Genomic DNA, 18,271 nt, shown 5'->3' on the forward strand with positions numbered 1-18,271 from the left:
ACACACACACACACACACACACACACAGAATCCAAAACTGGCTCCAGGCTCAGAGCTGTCAACACAGAGCATAACGTGGTGCTCAAGCTCATGAACCATGAGATTATGACCTGAGCCAAAATCAGACACTAAACCAACTGAGCCTCCCAGGTGCCCCAGACAATCCAGTTTTTAAATGGGCAAATATTTTGGATTAGACATTTCTCCAAAGAAGATATGCAACTAAGGAAGATATACAAATTACCAAACTGCACATGAAAAAGATGTTTTATGACATCCTTAGTAATTAGGGAAATGCAAATCAAAAGCATAATGAGACACTACTTCATACCCAGTAGCATGGTGGGTGGCTCAGTCAGTTGAACATCTGACTTCAACTCAGGTCATGCTCTCAGAGTTTGTGAGTTCAATTCCTGCATCAGCTCTATGGTGACAGCTCAGAGCCTGGAGCCTGCTTCAGATTCTGTGTCTCCCTCTCTCTGCCCATCCTTCACACACAGTCTGTCTCTCTTAGTCTCTCAAAAATAAATAAACATTTAAAAAATTAGGATGGCTAAAATAAGACAACAACAGTATTTTTATATTTTTGAAGATGTGGAGAAGTTGGAGCCCTCATACATTGGTGCAGCCACTGGTTGGCAGTTTCTCAAAATGTCAAGTACAGACCTAACTGTTCTATTCCTCGGTGTATATATCCAAGAAAACTGAAAATACATGTCTCCATAAAAACCTGTGCACTTTATTTTCATAGATACATTATTCATAATAGCCTAAACATGGAAACAATCCAAATATTCATCAACTGATAAATGCATAAATAAAATCTGGTACATCCATGCAATGGAATGCTATTTGGGTTTAAAAAATAATGAACTACTGACCTTTGGCACAACATGGACGAACCTTGAAAAGATATGTCATAAAAGGCACATTGTATGATTCCATTTATGAGGATTCTAGAATAGGCAAAGCCGTAGACTCAAAAAGGAGGTTGGCAAAAGCTGAGAGGTGGGACAAAGGAGGAGTGATTGCCAGTGGGCGTGGGCTTTCTTTTTGGGTGATGAAAATATTCTGAAATTTGATAGTGGTCATGGTTGTGCTACACTAGAAAATATACCAAACACCACAGAAATGTACATTTTAAAAGAGTGACTTTCACAACATATGAATTATATCTCAGCATAAATATTGACCCAGTTTTTAAAATGGGTACAAGATTTGAGGAGATATTGTATCAAAAAAGGAATATGGATGACAAATAAGTACATGAACAAAATAGTACTAAACTTTATGCATTGGAGAAAGCCATAGTAGCTAAAATCGAAAAGAGTGACAATACCAAATGCTGGTGAGGATATGGAAGACCTGGAACTATGATGCTTTTTACTGGTGAGAATGAGAACTGGTTCAGGTACTTCGTGAAACTGGCATTTTCTTATAATCTTAAAACATACAATTATTATGTCCATGCACACATTCATTTACTATGACCAGCAATTCCATCCTTAGACTATTTATCAAAAAAAGGAAGCTTATATTCATACAAAACTTGTACATAAATGTTTATAGCATCTGAAATCAGATTTTCACAGATGAGTTTGATTCTCCTGGTTATTCCTGAGCCATAATGACCGTTCTTTTTATTTTGTGTATTAATGCCCAGCATAAAATAAAGGGAAATGTGTTGATTTTTGGTTTTAAACTTGATGATGGCGAGTGGTAGATGTTGGGAAGAAGGTGACGGTTTTGCCTGACTTTTATTAGTCTCATGCTGTGTCTCTCATTCTACTCTCTGTGAATACTCATCTCGACTCATGTTTCCTCCAGCCTTCACAGGCTGCTGTGGCTGGAATATTCTACCCACTTGCTTTCAGCTTGTTTAGAGAAATGCTCCGTGCCTCCTCTAGACTACCTTACATCTTCCTGTTTTGTTTTCTGTTACTATCCTGTATTTTTTCATAAGACCATAAAATTATAATTAAATGTTATCCTAATTATTTGTATAACCATTTAACATCTATCCAGTTCTGTAGCCTCCATTCCTCTGTCCCCAAAGACTGAAGTCTGTTTATAGTCAAGTCACACTTGGTCTTACAATTATCCTTTGTTTTTTCCCAACCATATAACCCTGATTCTTTTAGAATCAGTTCTGCCTTTGATACCTTTCGTAAATGGTTAGTGGAGTGAGTGCAAATCACATGAGAGAAGGAAACATCTCTTGGTGATGCTTTTCTTTATTTTTCTTTTTTAGGGAAACTAAACAGCCAAGACTCCTACAATAACTTTGCCAACAACAACCCTGGCAATCCTCGGCTCTCTCCTCTCCCCAGCTTGATGGTGTTGATGCCTCTTGCACAGATCAAGCAACCAATGACATTGGGGACCATCACCAAACGAACAGGGTAAGGCCTTAGGCTTGCTACTTTTTTAAAGAGCTGTTTTAGAGGATTGGATACATAAAAATAAAATATACATTTTCTTTGGGTCATTTAAGTACAGTTTTCATTTCCAGCCCATGTGAGACTTAATGGCAGCAGAATAAATACAAAGTATGGAACATGCACAAACATACTCAAATACAACCATGTGCACATACATTCAGAGCAGAGACAAAGCAGTGACAAGTTGTGAAAACTAGTACTGACTAATAAAAACCAGACCCATCGACGCAGTTTTATACTTGCTGCCTTGTAGCTTTGTCTGAAAGTGCAGTTTCAGTGTCTTGCTTTTGTGGACATAATCTGGGTTTATAATGACTACCGAATTTCACCTGGCCCAGATGCTAAGGAAAGAACTTGGTTAGAGGACAGCCATGTTTCGGAAACTTACGGGGAAAAAACACCTTTATTGTGGTATAATTTACAAATAATAATCTGTCATTACTGTTATGACAATTTGATATTATAGGTAGTTTTCAAAAGCCAGAGTCCTAAAATTTGGGCTTTACTCAAGATTGGTCATTATCATCCTTAAAGACATTTGATGTGACCCACTTGATGTGTCTGTGCTTATTTTAGCTACTTAAAAACATCTTTAATTACTACTGGTTAGGAATATAAAATTATCACTCCTTTGAGTTCCTGAAAATAAAGTACTATATCTAAGTTACCATTAGATGATCAGTCATATAGTGATTCTAAAATTCCCTTTGTACCAGGAAAATCTGTATCTATAGGCAAATTACCTATTTCATCAATAAGCAATCCTGAGATGTAATCTAATTTGAAATGATTAAATTTTGTCTTCAGGTAGCTCAGAGAAAACCCAATTCTGGCTTCAAACAGTCCTCAGGGCCTTTCAAACAAAAGGAATAGATTAAATTATTTGGCTGCGCTATCAATTGGTCTTAATACTTTTGTGCTGAATGGTAAAGTGTTTATAGAAGTCATTTGTATGAGAAGAAATACTCATTCTCAGGGATAAGACCTTTGAGCTCCAAGTTTCACCATCACACAGAAATAGAACCTCTACCTAGTGGAGTGGTATTTGTATACAAAGTGATCTTATTGCTGAATGCAGAAATAAAATGGAGTTTGTGGCATATTTAGGGAGGGGGGAGGAAAAATATACTTACTCCCAAATTAGAAATGTAATGATATAGATTATTGGACCTGTATTTTTTTAAATTGATTTCGGCTCTTTAACTGTGTTCAGTAATTTAAATAGAATATTGATTTCCCTTTCCTATTTTAGTTTCTTTATTTTGAAATAAGATAAGTAAAGGGATGCCTGGGTGGCTCAGTCAGTAAAGTGTCCGACATTGGCTAAAGTCATGTTCTCACAGTCTGTGAGTTCAAACCCCATGTCAGGCTCTGTGCTGACAGCTTGGAGCCTGGAGCCTGCTTCAGATTCTGTGTCTTCCTCTTTCTCTGTCCATCTCCTGCTCGCACTCTGTCTCTCCCTCTGTCTCTGTCTCTCTCTCCCTGAAAAATAAGTATAAAAAATATTTAAAATTAGAGTAGCTATGAATAGTGAAGAGGTTATGAACTTATATTTACGGTTCGTTCATGTTTTCTTTGTATGACCTTTCCTGGGATGTAGACTCAAATAAAAATTAGACTAAATCTTGAATCATGATTTTAAAGTTATTTTTTTATTCATAGAAGTCATCCATAATTATACCTTCTTGATTCAACCAAGCATTGTACAATTCTGCAAAGAACTTATGAGTTTTTCTGTGTGTTTCCTGAATTCATGTGAAAGAATACTGAAAATTGTTCTTCTTGAATTTAATTTTAGCATTGTTTCTGGTATTTGTTGTTTTTAAAACTTACAAGGTATGCTATTTTTTTAATGTAAAGAATTTGCTGTCTTTTTCAAATAAGCTTTTCTAAGACAGTAACTGAGGTTCTGTGCGTGAAATCCCATGATGTTAGAATTTAATTCAATATATTTGTGGGGAGGAGTGGAAACTGAGCCTGCTTTCGTATATATTTGAAATTTTCCACAATAAAAAACATAAAGTTTCTCAGTCTTTTACACTCTTTTCTTTCTCCTCTCTGTTTCTCTGGCCTTAGCTGGACAGAAACTGTTAATCATCTGGTGTCTCCCTGCCTTACCATACTGCATGAACTTGCATAAATTCTACAATTCTTTTCTTTTTAAAACTTAGTCACAATTCCTAGATTTTTAGAGTGCATTTATTATGCTCCCTTATGTTATACACAATTTAGTAATTATTTATTAATGAAATAACTTAAATGTTTTGAGTTATATGCTTTGGAATTAATGTTAGTTCAAGATACACATGTTGCATTGTTGACTTGGCTTTTTATTTCGATTCTCAGACCATTATATTTTTGCTGAGTTTCTAAATTCTTTTTAGCATGTCCTGTCTTGAAGTGTTTAAAGAGAATATTTGTCCCACAACAAATACTTGGTTTGTAATTTTTAAAATTTTTAGTAGATTCAGATTTATAAATCAAGGTATAAGACCGTAAAAGGAATTGCCATTTCCCCCAGATGTGAACAATTTAATAGTTTTGCCTTATCATTCACATTTTCTCACTCTGCCCACACATGTATGTGTGCTCACGTGGATGTGCACGCGCACACGCACACACACACACACACACACACACACCATATTTTCTTAAATTATTTAAAAGTAGACTTAGTGGCTCCTTATTCCTATAAATTTCACTATATAACTTCTAAAGACAAAGGTATTCTCATATGTAACCATAGTACAGTTACCAAAAGATTTAAAAACTCACTGTCGGTTTTTGTCACGGAGCTGTCCGTGACGACTCCTCTACTGGTGGTGGAGCCGTTAGGGCAGCACACACTCCCCTGCCTATTATTTCCCCTCCCCTCCCCTGCCGTTCTTTTTTTCCCCACCCCTCCTGCTATTTTTTTCTCTGGCTTCCTATTTACACAGATCACAGTGACCTAGACACACTTTGATAATAGTATTAATAACTTATAGTTGGCTATTCCTATAAGACTTAATACCCCTAAGCCACTTTCTTTATTTTTTAATGTTTATTTATTTTTGAGAGAGAAAGAGAGACAGAGAGATATGGAGAATTCCATCAGGCTCTGTGTTGCTGGCGCAGAGCCTGAAGTGGGACTTAAACTCCTGAACTGTGATCATGCCTGACCTGAAATCAAAGAGTTGGATGCTTAACTGACTTGAGCCCCCTAGGCACCCCCCCAAGCCACTTTCTGAAGGGTGTGTTGATGATATCCAGAAATTGCTATACTGTATTTCCTTTTAATTTTTACTCTAAGTCACCCCAACATTTGTTCATAGAGTTTTCAGAATACAATTTATGGTGTTATTACTTTAAAATTTCGCATTTTCACTGGAACACATGTATTTTGCCTTACCAAAAGTAATATTTGTTTTATGAGAACAAAATATATTACCTTAAATTCCCATTTTTTATATATGCTGAGATTTCAACCAAATCCCATACATTCATATCATTTGATTTCATCCCATTAGATTTTAAAGGCTATATTTATTTTACTTTTAATAAAACTTTTTTACTATGACCAATTATCAAGACTGCAGTTAGCTAATTTGCATTATTTCCATTAAATTTTGTTATATTTACTGAGAATTTTACTTGCCATATTAAGGTTACCAGAGTGATGAGCAAATGGAATTTTTATTTTTCAGGTCTCTTTTCATTCTAGAAATTCTAATTTACTTGTTCTTCTATGACATGCCTTTGCTAGCATTTTAAAAATAAAATTAGAGCAGAGTGGCGCAGCGGAAGCGTGCTGGGCCCATAAAAATAAAATTCACAAGAAGTATTTGATGTGGATTCTGTAGAAATAGAACACAAAGCTGACTCATTTATAGACATGTAAGTTCTGTGACTACTCCTAGTATACCTGATAATACCTGATGATATATCTAGTAAAATTATGTACTTACCTAGGTTACATCGACACTTATTCATTCCATGTCTTAGATATTTGACATAAAGGCAAAATAAGCATAAAAAGTTGTTTTTCTAGCACAGAGATTTTTTAAGGATTGCCTAAGGATCCTATACTTGAATATTCAAATTGAGATAGAAGCCTCAGTTCAAACCTTGAGGGGATAAAACGTGTGCTTACCATATTTCACATCTGCCCTCTTATTTTTGGAAATATATATCCCTGGAAGCCTGTACAGTGTCAGGGACCATCTGTCTTACTCCAAGACATGCACGAGGCCAGTAGAACTACAAATGGCAGAAGACAGATGTATTTACACCTTCATGTTCTGTACCTAGAAGCAGCACTTGGAGGAAATAAGGCCTATTTTGGCAACAGCTGTTGTTTAGCTTGATTGCAGCATACATTGATGAAGGCAAAAGTGCTAGAAAACACGTAGCTCAACACTCACTCAAACGGAGTCCATTTTCTTCCAGTGTAAGACTGGCAAATTGGAAAAACCTCCGTCGTGTTTTTATGATACATAAATAAGAATAGTTCTGATCTCTGAAAGTGAAACTGGGTGCTAAGAAATTGCTCACTGGTTTGAAGTGTAAAGTATTATTTATAGTAGGGATTTGTTAAGTAGCATTTCATAGATGTTTGGTTGAATTAATGAATCAAGTAAGTGATAAAGATTTTTTTGAATGCTTCCTATGTAAAATTTTACTAAACAATTTTTCATCAGTATGCTTAATTTTATATGCATTAAGTCTAAAGTTATTAATATATACGTATCATTGTTTAGGGACAAACAGCAGCAAATTTCAAAAAGATCAGAGTAATTTCATGGGAATGAAAAATACAGATATTGGTAATGAAGTTACTTCCTTGTTCTTAACTAACTGACCATTTTCAGTGACGTAAACATGAGATGATTTGTTGTCTTTCATGTTTCTTTTGTCTTAAATGGAGCACCTTCTCCCATCTTTATATTTATTCATGTCTTTGTGAGCAACTTGAAGTGGGTATTGGGAACCTTGGGCCCGATACTGTAGAAATAGGTTAATGTAGTCGAAGCATTTTGACTTAGGAATCTGATGCCCTGACATCTCAGTTGGTTCTGCTACATATTACCGGTGTGTCCTAGATAAGTTTCTTCATCTGAAGAATACAAGTTTATATATTTGGATTATCATCTTTTTGCTGTACATTGTGTGAGTTCCCATCAGAGCTTTGCTTCCATTCCCTATTTTCTCAACCTCACTCACTGGTGAGCCCTAGGCCGATAACAAAAGCTTCGTTTAGGAAACCTAGATGATTGTTCTTATTTAGAAATGGAAATATTTAATAGCATTTATTCGATTATCTCAAATTTGTAAACCAAATCTACCATAGAACTTGCTAAGTGAGGAAGTGACATTGGCATACAGTAGGCCTTGAAGAAAGGCCTTCTTTTTCTAATTCAGTTAGGTCTCCCTTGGCTTATCTACAGAGTTTGGCCTGACCCCAAACTTTATATGCTAAGTTCTGAGAATTAAATGGAAAAGATTTGGAGAAAGACTCACCAGATACTGTAGCAGATGGTAATTCTCCACTTCCCAGCCTTGTCTTGTTTGGGTGTTAGTTTTTGATAATAAGTTATAAATGTTTTGTTCCAAATATAAAAACATGGACAATGTATTTTCATTAGAATGGATATGGATATATCTGCATGTACAATATTCTTACCACACCTGGAGTTTACAAATTTTGTGCTCCATCAGTAGAGTATTTAAAATATACCATGATTTGTTTCTTTTTACCATAAATCTACGGATTTTTTGTTTTTTGAATTAAGTCTACTATTAAAAATCAGTAGTGGTAACTTTCGACAGAAATTGGATAGCCTATGCTATTCTAGTGTCTTTTCTGCAGCATCTGGCAGAATTTTAACATTATCTAATGTTTTTCTAATGAAAATCTTGAGTTTATAATTTAAATTTGCATGTTGAGTGTATTTCAAATTAGGTAGTGAACCAGCCTGTCTGTTTCAGCTTCAGTTTGCCCTATAGATCAATAATTTGAGATTTGCCATCGGTATCTTCAGTATGGAGTGGTTAAAATTAAGTTAATGAAAAATGAAAAGTAACACTGGAAAAATGGACACGAAGACTAATTTTGCTTGTATGTATGTGAGAATTGTAAGTCCATTTCTGTAGCTCTTTAACAGAGGAGACACAGAATGTAGCACAGTCACGAAAGTAGCTAGAATATATTGGTAGAAAAGACAGCTTTACTTTACAGTTTTACGCATAGTATTGTACAGAATTTTCTCTATTTAGTACATTTAACATTTATATGGGCTTATTCATTTTTCCATTTTTCTGAGACGACATTGACATATATCACTATTTAAGTTTAAGGCATGTAGCATGATAATTTGATTTACACATACAATAGAATAATTACCAAATGGGTTCAGCTAACATCCATCTTCTACTGATACAATAAAAAGAAAAGGGAGAAGAAAAGAAAAAAGGAAATACTTTTTCCTTGTGATGAGAAGTCTCAGGATTTACTCTCTTAACAGCTTTCTTATATGTCATACCGCAGAGTTAGCTATTGTCATCATGCGGTACATCACATCCCTAGTACTGATTTATCTTATACCTGAAACTTTGTACCTTTTGACCACCTTCCTCCAATTCCCCCTCTTCCTACCTTCTGCATCTGCTAACCACAAGTCTGATATCTTCTTCTGAGTTTTTAAAAAAGACTTATCTTAAGAAAAATAAGATCATATAGTATTTGTCTTTGATGTATTTCACTTAGCACAATGCCTTCAAGGTCTTTCCGTGTTGTTTCCATATATATGTCACAACATTTTTATCCATCCATTGGTCGATCCATCAATGGACATTCAAGTTGTTTCCATGTCCTGGTTGTTGTAAATAATGCTAGGAACTTGGGAAGGTAGATACCTTTTTGTGTTTGATTTTTTATTTCCTTTGGTTATATTCCCAGAAGTGGAATTACTGGATTATAGGGTACTTCTATTTTTAATTTTTTGAGGATTGCCCCTACTGCTTTCCATAATGGCTGTACCAGTTTACACCAACAATGCACAAGGGTTCCCTTTTCTCCACATCTATGACAGCATTGCTATCTCTTGTCATTTTTAATTTAAATTTTAATTAGTTAACATACAGTACAATATTGTTTTCAGGAGTAGAATTCAGTGATTCATCACTTACATGCAACACCCAGTGCTCTTCACAACAAGTGACCTTCTTAATACCCATCACCCATCCAGCCCATTCCCCCACCTACCTCCCCACATCAACACTGTTTGTTCTGTTGTTTTTTATTTAAAAAAATTTAAACTTTAAAAAAATGTTTGTTTTTGAGAGAGAGAGAGACAGAGACAGAGACAGAGTAGGGGGGTGACAGGCAGAGGGAAAGGGAGACGTAGAATCTGAAGCAGGCTCCAGGCTCTGAGCTGTCACCTCAGAGCCTGTCATGGGGCTTGAACTCATAGAACTGTGAGATCACTACCTGAACTGAAGTCAGGTGCTTAACCAACTGAGCCACCCAGATGCCCCTTAAAATTTTTTTTAACGTTTATTTATTTTTGAGAGAGACAGAGACGGAGACAGAGACAGAGAGTGAGCGCGAGAGGGGCAGACAGAGCAGAAGACACGCAATCCGAGCTATCGGCATGGAGCCTGACGTGGGGCTTGAACCCACAAACCATCATATCATAACCTGAGCCAAAGTCAGATGCTTAATCGACTGAGTCGGCCAGGCACCCATGTTCTCTATTGTTAAGAGTCTCTTGTGGTTTGTTTTCCCCTCTCCTCTTCCCCTCTTCCACTTCCCATACGTTCATCTGTTTGGTTTCTTAAATTCCACATATGAATGAAATCATATGGTATTTGTCTTTCTCTGATTGACAAATGTCGCTTAGCATAATTCCTTCTAGTTCCACCCATGTCATTGCGAAAGGCAAGATTTCATTCTTCTTGGTGGCTGAATAATATTCCCGTGTGTGTGTGTGTGTGTGTGTGGGTGTGTGTGGTGTGTACACACACATTTATATGTGTGTATATACACTACATCTTTATCCATTCATCGGTCAGTGAACATTTGGGCTCTCTCCGTAATTTGGCTGTTTATCTCTTGTCTTTTTGATAGTGGCATGCTAACAGGTATGAGGTAGCATCTTATTTTGTTTTTAATTTGCATTTCCTAATCACTACTGATGTTGGGCACCTTTTCATGAACATGTTGGCCTTTTGTATATCTTATTTAGAAAAATGTTTGTTGAAGTCATTTGACCATTTTTTAATTGGGTTACTTGTTTTTTGCCATTGAATGCATATGTTCTTTATATATTTAGGATATTAAGCCCTTATCAGATAGATGGTTTGAAAATATTTTTTTCCCATTCTGTATTCTGTAGGTTGTCTTTTCACTTTGTTGGTGGTGTCTTTTGCTGCACAGCTTTTAAGTTTATTTTTAATTTTGTTGCATGTGCTTTAGGTGTCCTATTTTAAAAATTATTACTAAGACCCATGTCAAGGAGCTTTTGTTCCTGTGTTTTCTTGAAGGAGTTCCATGATTTCAAGTCTTACATTGAAGTCCGTGATCCATTTTGAGTTGATTTTTGTGACTGGTATTAGATACAGGTCCAGTTTCATTCATTACATGTGAATATCCAATTATCCCAGAACCATTCATGAAAAGACTGTCATTTTTCTATTGAGTATTCTTGGATCTCTTGTCAAATATTAGTGGACCATGTATGTTTGTGATTCTGTTCCATTGGCCTATTTGTTTTTATGCCAATACAATTTTGATGACTATAGCTTTCTAGTATAACTTGACATCAGGAAGTGTGATGCCTCCTCCTTTGTTCTTCTGTTTTAGGATTTCTTTGGCTATTTGGGGTCTTCTGTGGTTACATATAAATTTTAGGGAAATTTTTTTCCATGTCTATAAAAAAATGCCATTGGAACCTTTATAGAGTGCATTGAATTTATAGATAGCTTTTGGTAGTATTGACATTTTAACATTAATTTTCACAGCCCATGACCACAGGATACCTTTTTATTTATTTTTGTCTTGTTTGATTTCATACATCAGTGTCTCATAGTTTTCAGGGGAGAGATCTTTCATCTTCTTAGTTATACTTATTCCTAAATGTTTTATTGTTTTTGATGCTGTTATATATGGGATTGATTCCCTTGTTTCTTTTTCAAAAAATTTGTTATTAATGTATAGAACACTACTGATTTTTGTATGTTAATTTTGTATCCTGTAGCTTTCCTGAATTCATTGATTAGATGTAACAGTCCTTTGATTAAGTCTTTAGGATTTTCTATACATAAAATTATGTCATCTGCAAAAGAGATCATTTTACTTCTTTTTATTTCCCCCAATTCTTCTTTTCTTGCCTGATTGCTCTGTACTATGTTGAAAAGAGTGGTAAGTGTGGGTGCCATTATCTTATTCCTGATCTTAGAGGAAAAGCTTTCAATCTTTCACCATTGAGTACGATGTTAGCTATCCTTGTTATATGTGGCCTTTATGTTGAGGTGTATTCCTTCTATGCCTGATTTGTTAAGAGTTTTATTATGGATGGATGTTAAATTTTGTCAAATGGTTTCTCTGTCTGTTAGATGATCATCAAATTTTTTTTCACTCTACTAATGTGATGTATCATATTGATTTGTGTTATGTTGAACCATCTTGCCATTTCCAGAATGAATCTCACTTGGTCCTGGTGAATGTTCCTTTTAAAGTGTTGTTGAATTTGGTTTGCTGATGTTTTATTGAGAATTTTTCCATTTATATTCCTTTGGAATATCGGCCTGTAGTTGGTTTGTTTGTTTGTTTGCTTGTTTTGTCCTAGTGGTGTCTTTTTCTGGTTTTGGTATCAGGATTGTGCTGGCTTTGCAAAATGAGTTTGGGAGTGTTCCATCCACTTTGATTTTTTAGAAGGGTTTAAGAGTTGGTGTTAATTTTTTAAAGTTTGGTAAAATTTACCAGCCATCTAGTCCTAAGATTTTCCTTATTAGGAGATTTTTGATTACTGATTCAATCTCCTTACTGATATTAGTCAGTTTAAAATTTCTATTTATTATTTAGTCTTAGTAAGTTGTATATTTCTAAGAATATTTCCTTTTCTTCTAGATTGTCCAGTTTGTTGGCGTATAGTTGTCCATAATAATTATGGCTCTGTTGTGTGGTGTCTGTTATGTGATAGTGTCTGAATTCTCAGAATACATGGGCAGTTGAAAAATAGAACTTTCAGAGTATGTTTGTGGAATTTTTCTCTTAAACTCCAGTTAGTTCTTTATAAATGATTGAACCGAATCATTTATACCTTTCAGTGCTAAAGTCAGGTTATGGAAGAGTTCAGCATGTTCAAAATAAAATCGTTTTACTTTTTCCTTGCATTTAAAAAATCATGGAGCACCTGGGTGCCTCAGTCAGTTAAATGTCTGACTTTGGCTCAGGTCATGATCTCACGGTTCGTGAGTTCAAGCCCCGTGTCAGGCTGTATACTGGCAGCTCAGAGCTTGGAGCCTGCTTCAGATTCTTTGTCTCCCTCTCTCTCGGCCCCTTCCCTGCTTACACTCCATCTCTCTCATTCTCTTAAAAAACATTAAAAAAAATCTTCATATTTGCCTTGCTTTCAGCTAGTAAGACCAAAGCTTTTATTTTATTATGTGATATTCAACAAAATGAATTAGCATTTTAAAACTTTTATAGCATTAATATTATTATATAAAACACAATTCCTTCTTGTTCTGAGAATCTCAAGAAGAAACCCATTGAAAGCCAATGGTCAGGTTTTTTCACATTGCACTATAAATAAGTCTATAAAAAATATTTCTGGATTTTTAATCTCTTGGCCAGCCCTGATGTTTTTCAATCAGAATTCAGCTTAAAAAGCACATAATTGTGACAAAGTGAATATATTTTGTATGGCAGGATTTTTAAACCTACTAAAACTTAATAGTGTTGAGAAAACACAGAAATTCTTAATACCTGAACATCATAATTTGAGTTGCATATGTTAATACAAACCATTTTATTCAACATACACTACCAGTCATATACTCTCTTCTTCCTTCTTACTACCCTTATATAAAACTACAACTGTGGGAATTTGAAAGGAGAGAGGAAATCATAGGCGAAGACAGCTGGATCATGGACTTGTCCTTTGTGACTTTATATTTTCATTCTTTTGCTTCTGAGGAAAGATGAAGCAGGCACATTTCAAAAGAACAGCTGACACTACCCATACAAAGTCAGTAATTACGTCAGTCGCTCTAATTCTTTGGAGTTTGTGGCTCTTCTTTTACATATATGTGGCAGAGGTCCAGTTTGTAGGAGTGGGTAAGAAGTGGGTATGTGTAGAGGGGGAACATGCCAAGTGTATATGAGAGAGGGTCCTCATTCAGTTTCTCCAGCTCTTTGTTCCCTCCTTGAGCTGCGTTAGCCAATGGTTCCTTATTTGGTTGAAGAAGGATTGCTTTTAACTCGCACAACTGGGTTATGTTGTGAACAGTGAGAACTGTATTGTCTTTAAAGTTGACAATGCTGCTGCTTTGTACAGGCCTGTTTACTACAGTGTCTGGAGAGTTAATAGTCATCTTAGGATCGTGGGGAAGGAAATGGTTGTTGAAATCTTTTGTTGATAACATACACTGCTATTGCCTAGAAAGGAAAATCTACGAGATTTTTTTAAGCTTGTGTTTAATTTGTTTAGCAAATTCATGTTTCCTTTCTATATATAAGGAAACCTTAACCTGGGAAAGGGTATTTACTGGCTCTATAGGTGGGGACCACCATCTGGTCTTTTGAAATGTGGAAGCTTTAAGGTTTTGTTTCAATTTTGTTTGGATGGTTTTTGGGATCTGTAAAGAAGCCTTTTAAGTCATAAAGGACTAGGATAAAACTTTCAGATGTTTTACAGCGATTAGCTGTAGTCTGATATATAGAATGAGATGGGACACCGCCCAGGGTTGATACACTATACACAGAAGAGCGACTCATGTCTAGATGCTCCCGATGGTCAGCGCGTGTCTCAGAATCGTTTGAACTGTTTGTTATTTCACGTGTCTCGCCTAATGAGGAAACTTAAAAGAAGTTGGGTACTGTATGCTAACAATAACCTTTTCATCTTGGAAGTATTTGTGGGCATATAGAAACTTATCGAAGTTTCTGTTCTCTGATAATTTCTGCAGGGCATTATTGCGTTATTGAGATTGGAGGCTTCAAGTGGTCTCAGTTATTTAAATTGGTGTTTGTTGGAATGCAGGCTGAGCTCCAGTAACATTTTGTTTCCGATATAATTTGTGAATCATGCAATCAGATAAGGGGATTGTGACTTTTTTTCATTAATGAAATAGAATAAAATAAAATGCAGCTTTGCTACCGGTTCTGCAAACAAGCAGCTTTGGTGTGGCCTAGGGGCTTGTTAGAAGTACCGAATCCCAGGCTCCACCCGGACCTACCCTGTCAGAGTGTGCATTAGTCTTCTTTGTAACTAAATCCCAACATTAATGTTTATACAACGTTGAAATAGAAAATAGCAAAGTTTATTACAGACAAAAACACATTCATTCAATTATTGTTTCAGTTTATGTATACTCATGTACACATCAGCGTGCACCCTAAAATGCGTTTCTATGGGTCTCAGTTAAAAAAGTTTGAAAATCCAATGTTTTAATGTGGATAATGACATCATATCTTTGGTTGTGTCTTTTTAACTATGAGAGACATTCACTTTGCGTTGACACCGTTTCTTAAATTTCTTTTCTTTTTCTTTTTCTCTGATGTCTCCGTTCTTCGGCTCACTCGTCTCTTAGTATCTCTTACCCTTCTTTGTTTCTTCTGTGCATCAGTCCTGAGAATTGTACTCAGTGTTGTGAAAACATTTTACCCAAGTTTATTTTGTGAAATTCAATTCACAGGCAGATTAATCCTGATCACGTGGCAGAAATTTTTATTTTTATAATTTCTTAGCACCAAAGTTGAAGAAGAAAATGTCCAGGTTTTGCCAGTGTGCTTTCCTTCTCTGTCGTACTTCAGAATGTCAGATGCTACATCAACATTTTGTCTGGGATATAAGTAAATCAGCCAGTTTTCGTTGTATGCAAATATGCATAGCATGTCTGAAATGGCTGTGAACAGAATATTAATAAGAAGTATGTGTAACAGTGAAATCAGACTTTGTATCCCTAGTTGTATTTAAAATAAACAGTTGTGGCTTTAGTTTACAGTATTCCAGCCCAGCCCAACCCAGGCTGGGTAGAAGAAGCCAATCTCTGTCACTATTAAGAGAAATGCTAATTTCCTGGAATGTGACCCTCCATGGCAATAAATCATACTACTTATATTTAGTGTTTGTTCCTTTGGCCAGCAATGCACAGTTCAACTTACTTTAAATAAATAGCCTAGAAAATACATACTATGTATGTGGCTTTGAGAATGCAATCAGTGAAGAGCAAATAATGCTTATCAATTTTTTAGGTGTTCTCTTTAGCTGATTTGAAACATTTCGTGTCGTGCAACCACACATCTGTTGCTGCTGATACCACTCTTTTCTCCATCTGATTAATCCATTTAACTTGTACTTTGTTTTAAGGGCCTCAGAAGTGAAATTTATTTTATTTTACCTTAGGAACCCTACAGGGGTACTCCAGAAAAGGGGGAGAAATAGACCATTTTGAAATTGCTAATTCTATGAAAATTAAGGGACTTGTTACTTCATGTCATTCTGTTTATTGGTTATATCACACTCATTAGGATCTATAGCAGCATTACAAATGACTACTAATTTTTTCAGCTATTTTATCCATACTCTATAACAATATGATATACATGTATTTGTTAATGTGAAATGAGTTTTCCTCTAATTTTTTGTGCATTTTCCCCCCTTTTCCATGAAGGCCTTATCTGTTTGGAGCGGGGTGTTTTTCCATAAAAGCTCCATGGTGAGTCCCGGTTCAGTCCCGCATGCCTAATTCGTTTGCTGTCCTTCGGAAAGTAACTCTGTTTCGTACTTTTGTTTTCAGTTGCATGGCCTGATCACAGATAGATGCACCGGATTACTAGCAATTTATAGATGGGACATGGCTGTCGAGATTTAAGTTTTAAAAGAGCAGTTGGGGTTTTTTTTTCCCGTTTCATTTCTTGAAGAGTTAAATAAAACAGTCGCAGAGTAGTATTTAAGAATAAGAAATTAGAAGAACTCTCTCATAATGCTAGTGTATATTATGAGGCCAGGCTGAAACCCAAGTTCAAAGCTTCGAGTAACAGAGTGATAAAAGCATCCCAGGTATCATAGTGAACATTTGAAGACAGGATTTATTTTGAAATATAAAGATATTTAAGGTATACTGAAAATACCCTATAAGTTTTTACTGCATTTTATTTGGTACCAAAGAAATAGGGTCAGTTCTGTTTTGAAGAGTTTAGGTGTTTAATTAAGGGCCTACATGATGAAGAAATTTGTGTTTCACATAAAACCCCTAAATAATTTTATTATTTTGAGTTCTTAGCACCTGCTCACTATAACTTATTTATTTAGTAAATGCTTATATAATAATGCCTAAAATATAATTTTGTCAGTCTTAGACATGAGCGTCTAAAGAAAAAAACAAACAGAGCACATTTAATACTTTTATGTAAAGATGTGAAGTAGAATGAATTTAGAGCCTGGAATGTTTAACAATCTGGTTAAAAGTCAGACTATGGGTCCTACACCCCAGTTCACATACTTGATACCTGTATGATCGTGTGTCATTTTCTAAAACCTTCCTGCTTCTCCATTTCCTTATCTCTTAAGTGGCACATAATAGGAGCTCAGTAAATGTTAGCTGCCTCTACTATGTCTTGTAAAAGGGAAAAATAACCATTTTTGAAAAGAACCAATTTTTTAAAAAACCTAATTTTAAATTAGATTTTTGGTTTTCTTTTAAGAGTTAAGTGAGCCAGAAGGAAATTTGGGGCAATGTAAGGTGTATCAGTTTTATAAATGTAGTGAGACTACTTTAAAGAGTTTTGCACGTGTGCATGTAGTTCTCATACCTGCTTCTGGGAATTGTTCATACTGTCCCATTTTCCTAGGGAAAAACCTGCCAATCATTTTTCTCCTGAACAAAAAGAAACGGCAGTAGTTCTTTCAGGCACACTGTCATGTGACACAAACTAATCTCAGTGTTCGTCTGCCACCGGAACATCTGAAAATTTCATTATCATGTAAGAGCAGGGTGACAAATCATGGAAACTTCCTCCTTGAGATGCAGCATCAGAATTCGGACACAGATTGTGAAACTACTCTAAAGAAATTCAGGGTTTAAATGAGTAAAAATTCCATCGTCTTCTTGTTAACCAGATTTCTTCCCCAAACAAATCAGAGACATGGATCTTACTTAGGAGCTTATAGTGAGCAGTTTTTAAATGCTAGATTTAACATATGACAGATTTCCTTTGTGGACTAAACTTAGAGTTAGATTCCGTCTTAGGATAAATTTCTCATTCTAAGTACAAAGAAAAGAGTTTTAGTATGTTAATAAAGATTGAAGTTTTTGCATAGAAGTAAAGATGGAGGAACAAATGTTGTATGTTAGTAAGAAAACCCATTCCTTCAACAGCTTATGCGCTCCTCAAATTTAAGCAAAAGCACTTGTCAACCAGAAATGATTTGAGGTTGAAACAAGATTAAAAGAGCCAGATTAAAGAAAGGGATATATGAAATATAGTAGACTTTTAAATCATTGCCTGTCTTTTAGAAGACTGCTTTGTGGTTTGTTTGATGCCATCGTTAGCTCACAAGAAACTCGTTTTTAGTCACTTATACTGGCCTAAAAGATCCCCCTTTAAAATACGTTCCTTCACT

At 35.5% G+C, this 18,271-nt stretch overlaps 1 protein-coding gene across 1 annotated transcript in view; it reads left to right on the forward strand.

Moving 5' to 3' along the window:
* Positions 1 to 18,271, forward strand: part of BCAS3 (BCAS3 microtubule associated cell migration factor) — a 594,659-nt gene that overhangs the window by 271,713 nt on the left and 304,675 nt on the right. The window contains exons 18-19 of the mRNA XM_029926997.1: positions 2,252 to 2,402; positions 16,320 to 16,364. Coding sequence (XP_029782857.1) covers positions 2,252 to 2,402; positions 16,320 to 16,364 — 196 coding nt within the window. The remainder of the gene's footprint in view (positions 1 to 2,251; positions 2,403 to 16,319; positions 16,365 to 18,271) is intronic.

The sequence above is a fragment of the Suricata suricatta genome, chromosome 17 (assembly GCF_006229205.1).
Source record: "Suricata suricatta isolate VVHF042 chromosome 17, meerkat_22Aug2017_6uvM2_HiC, whole genome shotgun sequence".
NCBI classification, from domain to species: domain Eukaryota; kingdom Metazoa; phylum Chordata; class Mammalia; order Carnivora; family Herpestidae; genus Suricata; species Suricata suricatta.